Source organism: Mobula birostris, chromosome 8, assembly GCF_030028105.1.
Source record: "Mobula birostris isolate sMobBir1 chromosome 8, sMobBir1.hap1, whole genome shotgun sequence".
NCBI classification, from domain to species: Eukaryota; Metazoa; Chordata; class Chondrichthyes; order Myliobatiformes; family Myliobatidae; genus Mobula; species Mobula birostris.
Window position 1 is genome coordinate 70,573,348 of NC_092377.1, and position 19,522 is coordinate 70,592,869.

General features: G+C 39.6%; 1 protein-coding gene across 1 annotated transcript in view; it reads right to left on the reverse strand.

The window, feature by feature from the left end:
- LOC140201392 (ras-related protein ORAB-1) overlaps nucleotides 1-14,607 on the reverse strand; it is a 32,361-nt gene extending 17,754 nt beyond the window's left edge. The window contains exon 1 of the mRNA XM_072265433.1: nucleotides 14,418-14,607. Within this exon, the coding sequence (XP_072121534.1) occupies nucleotides 14,418-14,440 (23 nt within the window). The 5' untranslated portion in view covers nucleotides 14,441-14,607. The remainder of the gene's footprint in view (nucleotides 1-14,417) is intronic.
- Between the last annotated feature and the right edge of the window lie 4,915 nt (nucleotides 14,608-19,522).

Consider the following 19,522-nt stretch of genomic DNA (forward strand, 5'->3'; position numbering starts at 1 on the left):
GCTAATCACCATCAGCAAGTGCAGGATTGGGACAGATCTAACTCCCACCCATCAATAAGAGATAATTAAAACTTATTGTAATGATGTACTTCGAGACACCCATAAAACCCTTTGCTGCAGTCAAAGGACAGCAGTGTCTATATCACGTCCATTAAGGAGAGTGCCAACCACATCATCAAGAATAATCAGCATCCTTTGGTGTTACTGCTTCGTATCTTCTATCTAGCATTTGGGTAAAAAAAAAAGGTCAGCCTAATTATGCCACATGGAAACGGAAGGGGGACATTATGGTCAAGAGTTGATACCAAACGTTGTCGGGAAGCGGTAAGGAGAGGGAGAGAACAAGAATCAGATGCTGCACGACTCCAGAATCAGACAGACCGGACGAAAAAGATGAGAGAAGAAGAGACAGAGGAGGAGAGGCATGCACGTCTCCAGAATGACAATGAGAGGCACAAGAGTGGCAGGTAAACCAGAAATGACGCCATCAAAAGTTTCCTTCGTTAAACGAAGAGGAGCTATATTTGCTTTGCCACGCGTCGTTCTTCTTTAATAAACTGAGATTTTCTACTTCAGTTTCCAAAGCAAAGCGATACCAATAGCATTCAGGAAAACTTAATGTTCATTCTGGTCACATCAGACTGCACTACCCTTCTCTCAAAGGGTGCCCCAACGGGTCACCCCCGTTGTCTAGTAGTATCTTAATCCTTGGCTCTGGTGATGAATCTGTGATGTTAGCCACTGTATTTTTGTGCCTCAATCCGTGTGAATTCGAGATTAGCTGGCATGGTATCATTCTAAATGTGTTTCTGTGAAAGGCAACAAAATGGTTCTCTTAGAAAAATAGAGGGCAATGGGTAGCCCTAGGTAATTTCTAAGGTAAGGACACATTAGGCACAGCTTTGTGGGCCTAAGGGCTGTATTGTGCTGTAGGTTTTCTATGTTTCCAAATCCTACATGAGGACTATGAGTCTTAAGAACTCTATTCCTCCAAACACAGTAGAGGCAAAGTCTTTGAATAATCTTCAAATCAGATTCTCGAAAAAGCGAAGGGGTAAAAGGTTATTGGTATAAGACAAATGACCTTCCCAAGCACTTAATTCACACATGTGTATATAATTATTAACAACTAAATAACAAACTGTAGATATCCAGAACTCGCTATTACCTCCTTCATATACTGTGCTGTTGCAAGGTCCACAGATGCAGCCAATGCAGAAACAACGAGAACTTTATTGTTTTAATCTACCGTTCTTGTTAAACTAGATTGGATAAGGTTTTATTGAGTAACTAAACCACACTAAATATATGATCACTTACTTTGGCCCTGAAATGCTAAATGAGGTGAGAAAGTGTGTTACTAGAACAAATTATACACCTTCAGGTAACTCATTTTCATCACCTTTATCCATACTAGCCAGCCCATCTGTAAAACTGGCTGAGTTTTTTTTCTATTAGCACAGACTGGGCACTTTCTACAGCTATGGACTGATAAATCTGAGTTCCACTTCGGAATTGTCCTAAATTTCATAATTTATATTCCTTTGTATTGTTCAGATTCCCTCTAACAACTCCCATTAACCCATAGATCAGATTACTTAAGCAAAACACACAAGATGCTGGAGGAATTTAGCAGGCCAGGCAGCATTGTGTGTATGTTGCTTGGATTCCAGCATCTGCAGATTTTCTCTTGTTTGTGATCAGATTACCTATATTACAGATTACTCAGAAAGCAGCCTGACTATTTATTGTCTTAGAAATTCTGTCTATCCCTCCAATTTTTCTGCAACTTAATCATTCCAATGTTTTTTATTTCACATTTATAACATCTACAGTTTTTCTTTTATCTTCAGAAAACCTATTTCTACTGACCTATGGAATGTAAAATCAGGATAGTCAGGCTAGCTCTGCCCAGGTAGCAGGGTAATGGAACAGCAGCCCTCATCAGATTGGGAATGAAGATTTCCAATGACGTTAAGTGTATTATTTTTCAGTCAAACATTTCAAAGTATAATGCTTTCAAAGCATATTTTTATTTTTTCTTTAAAAACCTGCACAGTTTGTACTTTTACTTTCATTTCCCACTTAAATTCTATTTACAAAGAATTTAAAAGATGAAAGAAAATTTGTATCTTAAATTACAAAATTTTCCCCTCCACCATCAGATTTCTGAATGGTCCTTGAACTTTCTATGCCTTGAACTTTGCTGCCACAAAACAACAAATTTCATTACCTATGTCGGTGATAACAAACCTGATTCTGATTCGTTATGAACTTTCCATGTGATTGGCAAACTAGTTTGATGGCATTACTATACCAGGATTTATATGAGCTATTGCAGAACTACAAGCAAAATCAGAAGAAGGGAACTTCACAGCTCAGATCTCACTATGTCCTTGCTGACAATCTTCTTCAAGCTAATATATTGGAATCTACTTGAGCAAATACAATATGCAGCAGGAGTAGTAAAGATACACCAAACCCTAAGTCTAGAAATAGGATCGGAGTAGTCACCTAGGTCCTCAGGCCTGTCCATTAACACAATCATGGCTGATCTGTCCCAGGCCTCATCTCCTTCACTATGCCAGTTCTACAAAGACCTCAATTTTCCAATCTTTCAAAACAAAATATCCACCTCTTTAAATATGTATAGTGATCTAGCCTTCATAAACCTCCAGGATAGAGACTTCTAGACACCTCAGTTTTACATGACTGTCACCCTGCCTTAAAGCTCACAAGTGTAAACAACTCCAGATCTACCCTGTAATGCCTTTATAGAATCTTTCAATAAGAATAGTCCTCATTCTTAAGTTAAAAGAACATAAATCTACCTTTTTTTTAAATGCTATTTGTGACAGGACAACACTCTCATCCCAAGAATTGGTCTAGTGAATATCTTCTGAAATGCCTTCAGTCCTTTCTTAAAGAGATCACAACTATACATAGTACTCTATACCTGCTGCTCGTGCAGCTACATTTCATCTTAATGTTTTATTTCTAAACTTTACCATCCCTTATAATAAGGATTAATATGCTAATAAGGAATAGATTTCAAAGTCTAGAAATAGAATCTGTTGAAGATGATAACAATCATGTAGAAATGAAGTTTAACTCTCTAAAGGATGCCCTGGTAGAATCAGCAAAGTCAGTGATTCCTAAAAAAGCAAAAAGCACAAAGAATAAATGGATGACAGATGAAATCAAAAATCTAATGGAAGAAAGGAGACGGAAGAAAGCAAAGCCTATAGAATACAAGTCCTTAGATAAAAATGTTAAAAGCTTATGTCAAAAAGCCAAAGAAGAATGGTTAAACCAGGAATGTGAACAAGTAGAAAGAATCCCTATTACTGATCCAAAAAGGTTACATCAACAAATCAAGAATATCACTGGTAAAAAGCCCCTGTTCTTCAGGTGGATGTTTGAAAGCAAAGGACAGTACCATTATCATGGAAAAAGATGAGATTACGAACAGATGGACTGAGTATATTCAGGAATTGTTTGAAGACGATCGAGGCGAAAAACCAGAAATTAAGAACATGGAAGGTCCAAGTATTTTAAAATCTAAAGTTCGTAGTGCAATAAATAAGATGAAGAAAGGAAAGGCAGCAGGTCCTAATGAATTAGTAATAGAACAAATTATCGTCCTTGAAGATTATGGAATTGAAAAACTTACCGATTTAATCAATGATATTTATGAGACTGGAATAATACCAGAAGAGATGAAAAAAAATCAGTATTTATCACTCTTCTTAAGAAACCCGGAGCAACAGAATGTGAATTACATAGGGCCGAAAGTTTAATGTCATATCACCAAGATACTTCTAAGAATTTTGTTGACAAGAGCTAAAAGTAAGATACAGGCTGAAATAGGTAAAGAACAACGTGGTTTTGTGAAAGACAAAGGTACAAGAAATGCATTATTGATGTTAAGGGTACTATCAGAACAAGCTATTCAAGTGCAAAAAGATTTGTTTGTTTTATTGACTACACAAAAGCATTTGATAAAGTAAAGCACAAATAAGTTATTTGAAATATTACAGGAAACTCAAGATCTAGATTCCAAAGACCTCCGCCTAATCAGGAATCTGTGCTGGGAACAAACTGCCGCTGTAAGAATAGATGGAGAAGTGAGTCAGTTTACGAAAATCAAGAGAGGCATTAGACAAGGGTGTGTTTTCTCCCCTGATTTGTTTAATGTGTACAGTGAAACAATATTACAAAAAAATCAGAGACATCTTGGGAATCAAAGTTGGCGGTGAAAACATCAATAATTTCAGATATGCGGATGACACTGTGTTAATTGCAAGTACGGAGGAAGCACTACAAAACTTAATTGATATAGTTGTTGAAGAAAGTGCAAAAATGGGTCTATCTATCAATTGCAAAAAGACAGAATGTATGGTGATATCCAAAAAGAAGGAGAATCCTATCTGCAGGCTCAGAATAAACGGTACAGAACTTTTGCTACTTAGGAAGCTGGGTGACATCAGATGGCAGGTGCAACGTGGACATCAAACGAAGAATAGGGATGGCAAAAGACACCTTTACTGACCAACACTAAACTAGGCATGACAACCCACCTTAGAGTACTGAAATGTTCTGTTTATCCAGTTATGTTACATGGCTCAGAATGTTGGACAATATCTAGTAACATGAGGAAACGAATTGAAGCAACAGAGATGCGGTTTTTGAGGAGGATGCAAAGAATATCATGGACAAAATGAATACCTAACAAGGATGTCATGAACAGAGCAAGCACAAAAAGAGAAATAATGTATAAGATCATGAAAAGGCAACGTGACTTCATTGGACATGTGATTAGGAAAGAGGAGTTAGAATGCACAGTAATTATGGGAAAAATTGAAGGGAAGAAAGCAAGAGGAAGGCAAGGACAAGTGATGAACTGGAAATGAATACCAATGAATTGATCCACTTGACCTGAAACAGGAGTGTGTGGGCCATGGCAGTCAAAGCTCAAACTGGGCACGGCACCTGATCAGGATGATGCTATTTGCCATGCTAAATACTTGCTGCACCTGCATGTTAACTGCCTGGGACATTGTCCTACCTAACTCTCATCTCCGAATCATAATTTTCAAAAATGTATCAATTTCAACTTAATTGAAGTATTTAATTCAAGTTATTTTCATATTCACATTCAATTACTTCTGCAGAAGGTAGTTCAACACCAAATGTACTAAACATTTTTAAATGGCACAGAATTTATATTTCAGTCATTTCCAGTGCTTTTTAAATTTTCATAAATACATAGTGTTTGTACTTCCCAGTAAAAAAAATCTTCACTTTACCAGCTAACTTCAATCTAACATTTTTTAAAATTCTATTACATATGCCTAAGATTAGTAGTTTTCCACAACAGGCCATTCTAATAAATTCCAACAAATTAGCTTTGTCTTCGAGACACAACTAATATTTGCAAAATTAAACAAATAATCTGACATTCCTGAACAAGGAACTTGTAACATACATTGAAATGTTAACAGCTGCACAAGACCAAACATCAAAATAGTATTTTTCTGCTAATACATTCTTTGTGCCATTTGTTTCTGATTTAGTACTTCTCACTCGCCATAGGTTTCAAGATTCAAAATTAAACTTTCAGATAATAGAAGCATCCAGAAATCTAGCAAATACATCTGAACAGTTTGTTTTGTCTAAAGAACAAAATTATGACAATATATCCCAGAAGAACTCTTGAAAACACTTTACAACGTAATTAGATTTAATGCCAATTTTGTTGTACTTAATCACAAACTTGTAAGTTAATTGAATAGCATGTACAGCACATGACAACAATTTCACACGATGTTTCAATACCAGTGGAAGAGCAAGGCATTCATTAGTTGAAAGGAAAGTAAAAATGCAATAGTAGCCAATTAGGCCACTCATGTCTGTGTCACTATTCTGTAAGAATATGGTAGCTCTTGTGACTCAAGCCCACGTTCCCATCTGATTGCCCCATTTCCCTGATATCCAAGTAGGTATTCTCAAAAATCAATCACTAGCCTTTATGTGATTTGTGTATGGAAAGGATTATATTCCTCTCTACAAAGAAATCACTTATCTCAGTCCTAAATTACTGCATCCTCATACTAAGACAATACCCATAGATCTTTATGTTTTATGGAGAGTAAACTGCCTCTCTGTACTAATTGGTCAATTTTTTCTTACAATCATATATGGTTCTCCAAATGTGGTATCAACAAAAATCCCGCAAAATCTTAGCAAAAATTGCTTCATTTATTGACTTCAATTTCCTTGCAATAAAGGCCCATAGACTCTACCTTTCCAACGTTTGCATGCTTACTTTGTTTCCTGAATCAACACACCCATATCAGTGTACAAAAGGTAACCAGTTACTTGACATTTAAAAATTTGCTGAGACACAAGAAATTATGTAGGTGCCGGATATCTTCAGCAAAACAGAGTCCTGATGAATGCTATCAGAGCAAAACATTGACTGTTCACTTTTCTCCATGAATGCTGCCTGACCTACTGAGTTCCTTTGCATACGTGTGTTGCAAAATTTATTCTGCCTTTTTAATCTTGTCACAACCTCATATTTCCCACTGCATACTCCTCCTGCCCATCTGGTTAACCCATCCTCATTATTTGCAGCTTTTGTACATTTTCCTCACTTTAATTGAGCAGGAAATTTGAATATGTTACACCGTTACTTTATCCAAATCATTAATTGCAAATAACCAACAAACAAGTTCTTACCCTGATAGCACCACACAAATAAGACCATGTCAATATGAAAGAGGCTGTTAATTCCTTCTCTTTCTTTACTGTCCTCTAAGCAATCCTTTATTAATAAAATATTTTACCCCATGGGCTCTCGCTTTATCTAGAGTATCTTATCAAATGTCATTTGAAAATCCTGATCTGCTACATTGACTCAATTATCCTGCAAGTAATCCTTTAAAATCTAATAAATTTGTTAAACAGGAAATCATGCCAACATCATGAATTGAGATTTTTAAATGCCCAATTTGTGACAGACTACAAAAACAGCAAGGTCTTGTTATAAATATAGCAAGCAATGATGAGGACACATTTGGAGCACAGCATAAAGTCTCAAGCTGGTTATTTCAGGAAAGATATACTTAGATGTGCAGAGGAGTTGTCCAATGAGGGAAGAATAAACTCACACATTTTGGAGGTGAAATAAAGTCAGTCACTACAATCTTACTGAAAGGCAGAGGAGGCTCAAGGGGCCAAATGAACAACTCTTGTTCCTAATTTCAGCAATTCTCAGACACTTAATTATCCATGATTCTGTATTTTGCTTCTACCTCTTTTCTTCAGCAGCAATATTACCTTTGTTACCACAAATTCCACTGGAATTTATCCAGAATTAAAGCAAATAAAAGGAGACAACCAATGTAAGGACTTCTAGACAGGTGTGTGAGTAAAGCATGTAAAATAGGTTCCAAGTCCCCATCTGAGCTACAGAAGATGAAAACCTTATTTAGATTCTTAAGATGACAGGATGCGGCCACGTAATTATCTTTCAGCTTCTTTGTAATTGGCACGCAACAAGCTAAATACATTGCATTTCCAGTTGTTAAAAAGTAATACTGCTGAACATTGCAAAATATACACTGAACCAGGTGAAACCTGGGGTAGAAAATAAAAATAAGTTGCTGTCAGAAAGGGTTTGGGAAATTCATGCAGGCAAGTCAATATCTTAGGAGTTACCAACCTTGAGAGTGATTACTAAGGACAAGCATCACTTACAACCTGCAGAATTCAAAGAATATGCTTCATTGAAGTAAATAGATGAATGAAAAACTTAAGTGATGACAGATTTGGTATTTGCTTTTTGACAGCTCAGGTCCATCCAATGTACTGTATAGTTTAGGTTCACAAGGATACAGAAAGCAAATGCAAAAGGAAAAGGCAAAGAAAACAGATCAAATGTAGGCAAGGTCCTCAATGAATAGCTCTCTATATGCACCAAGAAGATGGAGTTCAGAGAGGGGTACATGGCTACTCTGGAGCAAATCAGTATTAATGAGGTGTTAGGTATCAATAAGCATTGATAAATCCCTAGCATCACGAGATCTATCCCAAGTTGCACTGGGAAGCAAGAACCACTACAGCCCTGATCAAAACGTTTGCGTCTTTATTACCCTTAGTTGAGGTGCCAAAAGACTCAAGAGCTAATGCTATACCTTTATTTAACAAATACAGCTTGGATAAAACACTTACAAGTGAGCCGAGATTGAGAATCAGAGATAGGTAAGTTATTGGAGAAAACCCTAATGGGTTGAGTTTATGCATATTTGGAAAGGCAGGGAGGGATAAGGAATAGTCAGCATGCCTTGTGAAGGGGAAATTCTAATTTGACCTCTTTTTAGCTAACCAAGAAGCCTAGTAAAGGTGGGGCAGAGATATAGACTTTGATAAGACATTTGCCAACATCACATGTGTTAAGTTGGTCCAAAAGTTTTAGGCACAAGGGACCCAAGGCAAACTGTCAAATTCAATCCAAAACTAGCTTAAAATAGGACATGAAGGATGGTATTGTAAGGATGATTTTTTGATTACAAGTCTGTTGCCAGTGGTGTACCACAGGGATCTATGCTGGCTTCTTTGTTGTTTGTGATATATCAATATTTTGGGTGAGAAATGCAGAAGGTATTTTGAACAAGTTTATGACAAGTTTTTGGATAGTGAGGAAGGTTGCCTAAAGCTAAAGCAAGATATAGATCAGATGGAAAGGTGGGCAGAAGGAATTTGTTCCTAACACAAACAAGGAAGTAAAAAGAAGAGGACATACACACTGACTGTCTCATCAACAATAGGACTTTGGGGTTCAGGTCCCTATTTCCCTGAAAACAACACGGTTAGGGTAAAATAGAAAATAACATCACAGGATTAGATCCTTTGGCCGTGGTCTCTGTGCGAATGTGATGACAGATTAGTCTAAATGTATCTGCCTGCAAATGACTCATATCCCTCTACTCCATGCATGTTCATGTACCTGTCTAAGCGCCTCTTTAACCTAAGTTTTATATAGCTGAAACACTACTTCCTAACTCTTACATTCAATTCCCTGACAGATGAAGACAAGCATACCATATGCCTCTGGGTGGCAAAGGCAGTATATGGCATGGCTGTTTGCATGGAATGGAAAAGTTGTCAGTGGTCAGATCCCTCTTGTGCCATACAACAGAAAGGATGTGACTGGACTGCAGAGAGGGCACAGGAGGTATTTCCACAGCCTCTTAAATATTCCACATGTAGAAGGATATGAACCTGGTGCAAGAAAATGGGATTAATGTCCAGATGGGCAAAAAGGATTGCACTGACTTGGTGGGCTAAAAGACTCATTTCTGTGCAGCACAAGTTCAAGTTTGTCATGTGACTGTACATATATAACCAAACGAAACGACATTCTTCCAGACCGCAGTGCACCCACAAAACATATAACACACACAGCATATAAACCACAATATTGGAAAAATTAAGTTAATAAAATAGATTTCAAAATACATGCAGCACAGGTAAACAGTAAGAAGGACAGTATACAGTAAACAGTATGCTGACCTCGTACTGAGATCCAGTGGTGGCAGGGTATTCATTAATCTCACAGCCTGAGGGAATAAACTAACCCAGTCGGGCAGTCCTAGTCTTGATGGCTATGAATTCTATGATTACAATTCTCAATCTATTAGGGATTTTAGACAGACATGAAACCAACTGCCTTTCTGCTTTTCTCAAAACAAAGCACCACTTTTCAACAGAAAGAAATAAGGAAATGTACCTTGACTCGATTCAAGAGATATTTATCCTAAGTGTGAGAATAAAGTTCCAACATAGTTAATCTTAAAGCAACAAACAATACCAGTTATCTGTGAACCAAGAGAATGAATAAAAATTTCCTTCAATATTAACTAAGTTGAAACAATTCCAGTTCTTAACTACGTAATCTAACTCATGGAAACAATTTACCAACTTAGTAAAAATGGAAATATAATTCTTATTTCTGTCCATTCTGAAGGGAGCCATTTTCTGCTTCCAATTTCAGGTTATGCAATTGTGTAATTCAATAACCTGCTCAAACATTAGATTGCACTTTATTCTGGTTACAATCCATTCATCCATATCGCTTTAAGTTCCAGTTTTAAAACTAAGTCACATATTCATTTGCTTGCTTGAACCCATAGCAATGCCATTTGGAAGTGCAATGTTCAAAATAGTTCAAATACTGCCTGTTGGTACACAGTTAAAACAAATTGGTTTAAACTCATCAAATATCCTTGCTCTCCATCCAAGCAACTGATACATTCAGTCAACATTTTTGCCTGACATTGTCAAAAGACATTGATCTAGTGTGCAGAGGTTTCAAATGCCTTTATTATAATAACACTCAATCCTGACAGCTCCCCCCCAGTTCGAAATAAAGTTATATCCACTCATCCTCTTGGAGAAGGTGGATCTTACAAACAATCTAACAAAGTCACAAGGACGCGCTGTGAAAGAAATTTTAAAAAATATATAGGAGTCAGTGTCATGAGTTAATATTACATCATCTCCCAGATCCAAGGTTTTACTTCAAGCAGGAAAACACATTCAATTTTAGAAGACAAACTAGTATTAATTCCTACAAGATTATATAGCAATGATTACTCCAATTACATACTGTACAATGTCACATCAGCTGTATTGTTTTCACCTTAAATAAAAAAATCTGCAACCTACATACCAAACATAAACAAATCCAAAAGTGACCCCATATTCTTGAGTATTTGCCGTACAGCATTTACACAAATTATACTTAAAGTTGTAAGGTGTTCCAAGTAATTACCATGGGATATGATCTGAAAAATAAAGACACTAACCAAATGTCAACCCAAAAAGAGGCAATTTTTCAGGAGCATTAAAAACATTTCAAAGAATATTGGAAAGATGTAGGATGATGTCTCCAAAGTTAAGGCCTAGACAATCAAACTCACAAATAATGAACAATGGGGAAGAATAGGAAGATGTACAAGTGACCAGATCTGAAGTGCAAACTTCTGAGACTTGCAGTGTAACAAGAGGTTAATGAAAATAAAAAGGAAGATTGGGGTGGGGGGAGGTTAAAAATGAGGGTGAGGATTTTAAAACTGAGGCATTGTAGTTTCTAATGGTGTTTAATAATTAGGTGAATAACATTTGTTTCAGATTAGATTACACAGCTTCGGTACACTCTTTCAATGGTGACCATTCAGTAACCATCTATGTAAAAAAAAAGTCAAAAATTATAGATAATGGAAATCAAAAATAAAATTAATAACTGCTTGAAATAACCAGGAGGTCAAGCAGCATCTGTGGGAAGAGAAACAGAGTTAAATGTTCCTTCCCTCAGATGCACCCTGAGCTGCTGAGTATTTACAGAATTATTTGCTTTTCTTTTAGTTCCATTCACACTAATCTCGAGTACCAGGACTTGATTTAGAACCAGCAATTCAAGTGCTCTAGATACAGCTTACATGTTGTAAGGGTACCTACCTCCAACACTCACTTATGCAGTGTGTGCCAGATTCCAATCACCCACTATGTGCAGAACATACTTGCTCAGACCTCTTCTAAGTCTTTCCTCTCTAGCTTTAGATACTCCTGCTCTGCAGAAAAGATTCCTATTCTTTACTCCACTCTCTCCAGTGCATCAGGTTCCTCCGATATTGTGACTTTTGAACCGAAGAACGTGGAGTGAGAAATGAGAAGCCAAGTGAACACAGGAATATTTCAATCTGGAAGTAACATAGGGTGGCAGCTGCACCAACCTGGTTACACTGAAGTTAGTGTAAAACCTTTCATAACTTCCATCCAAATGCATGTCAAATTTACCGCCAAAAGTTTCCATACTTCCAAATGTGAGAGGAGGCCATGTAGTCCCCTGAACATATGCTGAGACTCAGAGCAAACATCCATTTTTTCTCTCTTCCATACGCAATAACAACCTCCTGAATTACCCCCAGTGCACGTGTAACGTTTATTTAATCCCAGGAACCAATCTGGAAAACTTTCACTGCACTCTCTGTGGCGAATATATTAAACGCCCTATGGAAATGCAATAAGGCATCTTTACTTCTGTGTGAAAATCTGTTTGAAAGATCAAGGTGCTTCTAGCTTTCCAAATTACTTGCTGCACCTGCAAGCTGGCTTCTAGGGACTTGTACACACGGACACACAGGTCCATTAGAAAATTAACAATGACAGAACAGGAAATGTTAATAAATACTCTGTTCCAAATGACTCCTTTCAAGGAACCTCCAAAAGTTAAATGAAGGAGTCATTCTAAACAAGCCTTGACATGAAGCAACTAAATTGCCATTAGAAGGAAGGCAGAGATGAGCCAACTTCTTGCCATCACTTCATGTAAATTTGCAATGTTTATCACTCCACAAATTTGCAACATTAATAAAAGTGACAAATTTTAATTGACTGATAATTAACAGTTTGACAAGTTCTTAGTTATTCAACTACCGTATTCCTGTTCAATTCCACCTGACCTGATTGCTCAATTTGAACTGAGCATGTGATTTACACCCGACATCCTGTGTGGATCAAATTGAAGTGGGCCAGGAAGAACAAGCCAAAAACATTCAAGGATCTCATACAAGTGTGCATGTAGAAAAAAGATACTCTGTTAATTACAGTAATCAACTGCTATGCAATTATACAGTTTCTCAGACTGCAGCTCTATCTTTGTACCTTGGAAAATTTTCTAAATAAACTTAGATTTTACCATTCATTTCATTCAGGGGTACAATTAAATTACATTTATTCACTTATTTTTTTTTACTTATATATGTAAGTAATTTTCACTAAAAATTACTTTGCACTTCAATTCCTTTTCATTTTCCACTAAAGCAGTAAATTTATGATGGCCCATTCAGAAACTCCTGTGGCTCCCAGTTTCTTGTTTTTTACTTCTGGCCCTTATAAAATCCGGTAAGAGCCCACATTGAGAACCACTGCATTAACACACTCTTAAAGTAACTGTACTTCACAAAGGAAAACAAAGAATTTAAAATGTACTATACTAGCTTTAACTCAGCCCTGAGTATCTGGAGGTAACTTTAGCTAAACAAATACATAACAATTCAGCATTAGCAACTATTTTCATTACTTTTTTTCTTTTACAAACTGTACAGAATCATTAGGAATCAATTTTAAACATAAAAAGCTCTGGAACAGAATTTACACAGAATCTGGATCTATGTGGCAAAAAGCATGGCAGCTGGATCCACACGAGCCCTGACCACAACAGAAGGAAGTCAGCAGCTAACAAACAGATAAAGTTACAATATGATCTTAAGAAGGACAGAAAATACTGTCCCATTCCAAGTGTATGTTCTGAGAGAAAATGGGGGTGGGGTGCCACTCAGCCCTGGTTAAAAAGGAAACCGGCGGGAGAACCCAGTCAAATTAACGAGTTGTGGGCTGGGAGGGGCAGTTACAGTGAACAGAATGGGGGGGGGGGGTTACAGCCCCAGTCAACAGGATGGGGGGTGGGGTGGAGCTCATAATCCCAGTCTACAGGATGTATGGGGGGGGGGCTTCGCAGTCTATCAACACGGTGGGGGTTACAGCCCCGGTCAACACAACAAGGGTAGGTCACTCAGCACCAGTCTACAGGATGGGGGGGGGGGGGTCACAGCACCAGTCTACAGGATGGGGGGGGGTCACAGCACCAGTCTACAGGATGGGGGCGGTGTCACAGCACCAGTCTACAGGATGGGGGGAGTCACAGCACCAGTCTACAGGATGGGGGCGGTGTCACAGCACCAGTCCACAGGATGGAGGTGGTGGGGGGTGAGAAGTTCTCATTTTACATGGAAGGGTGGGTAAAGGTAAAGAGTGGAGGAGGAGGCCATTCAGCCTCTGTATTTTGTTCTTTCAAAGCTCGGCTGCTCGGCATATTAACTCCATCCAGCATCTTGGTTCGACGTCCTTTTAAGAAACAGAATGATGTCACACTCAATATTGAAACTTTCACGCTTACCAACCGGCATCCAGCCGATTTCACACACCCCACTCCTCTCCATCACAATTACCTCCAGGTCGAAAAGCTTCCAGAGGCAGAGCTGCTGATTTCTATCTATCTTTCTGAGAAAGTCTTCTTCCTGACATCAGACCCAAGTGCCCAGGCTCTAATTTGATGCCAATGTGTCCCTGTTCTGGGCTCTCTTAGCGAGTGTCACCGGCAACTGGGACAAGGCCTACAGCCACCTTGCATTTCCCTTGGCAGTCCAGCCTCTGATTAGACTCTAGAGATTAGCGAACACGTAATTACCCCTTTGGGCCTTAAAAGTCCAACTCTACTCTATCTAACCAGGTTCATTCCTGGGTGGATTTCACTCGCGGAGAGAAAGAAGAAAGAAACTCTTACTTACTATTCGGGATTCATGGTTGACATCTCACTTTCAACACCTGATTTTTTTGTTCAGCGTATATTCAAACAGCTTCTTGATCTAACCGTCGAAATAATAATTAAAAAGATATCTAGGTGACAACGAAGATACAAGACGAGAGCCAAGTCTGTCACAGCCCAAAATGGCGGCCCCTCCAACCAGGAAATAACAAGCCGCTGCCAGAGCCCCATGGTATGCTGGGAATTGAAGGAAAATGACGTAACCTTACCCCTTTGTAGAGCGGCTGCCTCCGCAGTTGGACTACAATCCCCAGGCAGCATTTCGCTTTCCTCCGTATACGGAGTGACGTCCTGAACGCCCTATGACGCATGCGTCCTCCGCATCCTCTTCTTCCCCAACCAACACCCTCTCATTTCGCCACACTTGCCAGTGAGTGAGTGTTGAACACGTGGCAAGTATTGCTGAGTGTTAGCAGTGGTGAGGGAGGTGCGATTGAGTAATGAAACAGAGTGTTCCCGGAAAGTCAAAGGTTGAGCTGGTGTGGTTTTGTTCTAATTGAGCATTTCATATCTGTTAAAACAAAATACTACAAACAAATGTAAATGTTGAAAATAGTTGTGGGTACGATAACATCTTGCTACAGGTGCTACCTGCGTGGACTGAAAATTACTATCAACAAGCTTGTTTTTAATGGAATTATTGTAAATGGCATGTTTATAATTCCAGTATACTTATTAAGCCTCAAAAGAAGGCTTAAATATCTAAATGGAACATTTGGCTGGGTCTGTGTGAAAACAGTAGGGGTAGTGGGACTAATTAACTAAACCTCTCAAAGTCAAGTCAAGTCACCTCAAGTACAACTCTTTGATAGTTCTGTGGGTACTTCTCTCACTGTTCTCCCATGTTTCTATTGCTGACCTGCTGAGCTCCTCCAGCATTTTGTGTGTGTTACTCTATTTATAACTTTCCTTGGTCTGTGCTATGAATGTGGAACTATACTGGGTATTCCTTAGTCTGCATGGAAAAGTTAGATTGTAATGCACTAAATTTTTCTGAAGTAGGTCCACTGTCAAGACTTGCCATTTGCATGTGAAATTGTTCCTCACTGAAGGCCAACTGAACAGACCCTCTATATTTAGAAGGTATTACAGGAGGGAGCTGACAACTCCCTACTGCACATCAACAGCTCCTCCATGGGGAGAAGTAGGAGTACATCACAGATGATCTCACCAGGTTTCTTAAAACCACTTTAGTCAAGGAAGCACAGCAGCACTTCCACTTCCTGAGGAGACTGAGGTGAGCAAGGCCCCTGCCACCATTCTAACCACAATCTACTGGAGCACATCAAGAGTCTCCTGACCAGCTGTATCACTGTCTGGTATGGGAATTGCAAGGCATCTGACCACAAGGCCATGAAGTGAATTGTGAGGAATGCTGAGAGTATCATCAGGGTCTCTCTACTCCCCTCCTGAACATATACCAGAAGTGGAGTGTTTTTGCAGAGCCCTCAACATTGCTAAGGACCCCTCCCATTCCAAAATCTCATTGAACTCCCAATGTCAGGCAGAAGGTACCACGGAATAAGAACAAGGATTGTTAGGCTGTGAGAGTTCTGAATGCCTTGCTACCACCCAGTATGCATTTGTTATGACAGCTCCACAACTACGTCATATGTGTACTTTATGTCAACTTCTACATCTATGGAATATCTTAATATGTTAATATTATTAAACGTACTCTGTGTGATGTATGTACTGTGTGTTGTACCTTGGTCCCAGAGGAACATTGTTTCATTTCGCTGTATACATGCATACAGCTGAATGACAATAAACAAACTTGAATTTGAAGAAGAATGGGCTTCAAAGTTGATAAATACAGGCACTGAATACTGAGCCCTCCCCCCACTATCGCACCCCGATGGCCTGACAGTTCGGTACTCTGAAAGGTTTTTGGAAATATTTTCATGAGGCTGATTGGAGACATTTAAACATGGTTCAAATAAATGTATTAGAATATGATTACAAATAACGACAAATGTTAAGAACATTAATTGAGTAAACCTTTTGAGGTTGGCAATGACCATCAAAACATGGAGGAACCATCACAAACTCCCACAGCCCCTGATGACTCGTGATTTCAGTCTCTGAGGTTGATGTGAGAGCATTCTTTGGGGGGGGGGGGTGAACCCGCAGAAAGCATCTGGCTTAGATGATCGAGTAATAACTGGCTCGAGTGTTCACTGAGATCTTTTAACTTCTTGTCCTGGCAGAGGGCCCACAAGCTTCAATTATGTCAGTGCCTGAGAAGAACATGGTAACCTGTCTCAAAGATTATTGTCCAGTAGCACTTACATCCACCGTGATGAAGTGTTTTGAGAGCTTGGTGATGAAACACATCAACTCCTATCTGAGAAGTGACTTAGATCTGCTCCCATTCACCTACTAGCACAACAGGTCCACAGAAGATATAATTTAATTTGCCTCTTCACTTAACTGTGGAATATTTAGACAGCAAAGAAGCATAGTTCAGGATGCTCTAATTTATGGACTATAGTTCATTCCCTCAAGACTGATTAATAAGCTTCAAGACCTTGGCCCCAATACCTCCTTGTGCAATTGGATCTCCTCACTTGCATATCCCAGTCAGTTTGAATTGGTAAGAACATCTCCACAACTTGTATCAGCACAGGTGCACCAAAAGGCTCTGTGCTTAGCCCCCTGTTCTACTCACTTTATACTTACGATTATGTAGCTAAGCTCAACTCCAATGCCATATTTAAGTTTGCTGATGGCACCACTGTCAATAGGCCGAATCAAAGTTGGTGATGTTTCAGCATATCGGAGGGGGATTGAAGATCTAACTGAGTAATGCCATAACACCAACCTCCAAGGAGTTGATTATTGATTTCAGGAGGCAGAAATCAGAGGTCCTCCTCGGGGGATCAGAGGTAGAGAGGGTCAGCAACTTTAAATTCCTCTGTCTTAACGTTTCAGAGGACCTCTCCTGGGCCTAACGTGTAAATGGAATTACGAAGAAAGCACGGCAGCCCTTCTACTTCCTTAGAAGTTTGCAAAGCTTCAGCATGACATCTAAAACTGGGACAAACTTCTATAGATGTGTGGTGGAGAGTGTATTGACTGGCTGCATCACAGCCTGGTATGGAAACACCAATGACCATGAACAGAAAATCCTACAAAAAAATAGTGGATACGGCTCAGTCCATCATGGGTAAAGCCCTCCCCAGCATCGAGCATAGCGACACAGCATATTGAGCAAGAAAGTGGCATCCACCATCAGAGACCCTTACTACCCAGGTGCTGCTCTCTTCTTGCTGCTGCCATCAGGAAGAAGGTATAAGAGTGTCAGGACTCACACCACCAGATTCAGGAACTGTTATTATCCCTCAACCATCAGGCTCTTGAATCAGAGGGGATAATTTCAGATCAACCATACTTAACCCATCACTGAACTGTTCCCATCACTTTCAAGGACTCTTTATTTCATGCACTCGATATTTATTGATGGTTTATTTATTCTTTTTTTATTTGCAAAGTTTGTTGTCTCTTGCACAGTGGTTGTCCACCCTCTTGGTGCAGTCTTTCATTGATTCGAATATGGTTATTGGATTAATTGAGTATGCCTGCAAGAAAATGAATCTGAGGGTTGTATATGGTGACATACAAGTACTCTGAAAATAAATTTACTTTGAACTTTATTCATGTGTGTGAGTCTATGATTCTTAAAGTAGTCATTTGTGACATCCATATCATAATGGGAAAGTCTAAGACATGCACAACAGCAAATTGCATACAACGGGCAGGTCCCATTGAAACAAAAAATTGGAATAGTGTTTCAAGTGTTATGTGCAGAGGCAAAGAGGTATAAGTGGAACTTCACAGGCTTTGAGCATTTTTCCTGGGCCCAATCAAATCGGGAGCGAGGGGGGAGGCAATTCACAGGTCAGTAAGTGAAATTTATAGAAGGAGCATTTGCAGGCTTTTGGTGTTTTCCGGTGGCTCAATCAAATAGCGATTCATTAGCAAGAGCAAATAAAAATAAGGCAGGGACAAGTGGAGTGGCCTATGTGTGAGTGGACCAGTGGTAGAGTGGGGAGGTTTTGGCTCATCGGGTTTTGGTGAGAACAGGCTTGGACAAGGTACTCACACAAAATGCTAGAAGAACTCAGCAGGCCATGTAGCATCTATGGAATAGAGTAAACAGTCGACATTTTGGGCGGAGCCCCTTCGTCAGGACTGGGAAACAAATGAGGTCAGCATAAGCAGGTTGGGGGAGGAGAGGAAGGAAAACAAAATTGTAGGTGATAGGTGGAACCAGGAGGGGGAGGGGAGGTGAAGTAAAGAGCTGGGAAGTCGATTGGGTTGTAGAAGGGGTAATCTGACAGGACAGAAGGCCATTCAAGAAAGAGAAGGGGGAGGAGCACCAGAGGGAGATGAGGGGCAGCTAAGGAGATAAGGTGAGAGAGGGAGAAATGGGAATGCAGAATGGTGGGGGGGGAGCAATAGCCGAAGTTTGAGAAATCTATGCTCATACCATCAGGTTGGAAGCTACCCAGACAGAATACAAGGTGTTGCTTCTCCGGTCTGTGTGTAGCCTCATCACGGTGGTAGAGGAGGTCATGAACTGACAACTTATCACCTACTACCTTGATTCTCCCTCTCCGACCTCATCTTTTTTTCTCCAATTCTGACGAAGGGTCTTGGCCCAAAATGTCGACTGTTTAATCTTTTCCATAGATGCTGCCTGGCCTGCTGGGTTCCTGCCACAATTTGTGTGTGTTGCTTCGATTTCCAGCATCTGCAGAATTGTTGTTGTTTGTGAATACTGTACGTATCTGGTAAGTCTTCTTCATGTTAGTACATAGTTAGAGCGGGGGGGGGGGGTGGCTCCAGGGGCCGTATTGTGTTCTTTGTGTAAAGAGCCTCCTGGATAACCAGAACACTACCAGATGCCCTAACTGGAGCCAACCGGCCTTCAGCTCATACAGGAAACAGAGGAGGTAATGGATAAGAGCTACAGGGAGGTAATCACTCCTAAGTTGCAGGAGGCAAGCACTGGGGTGTCTGTCAGGAGAGGGAAAGGAAATGGGCAGCCAGTGCAGAACAGAC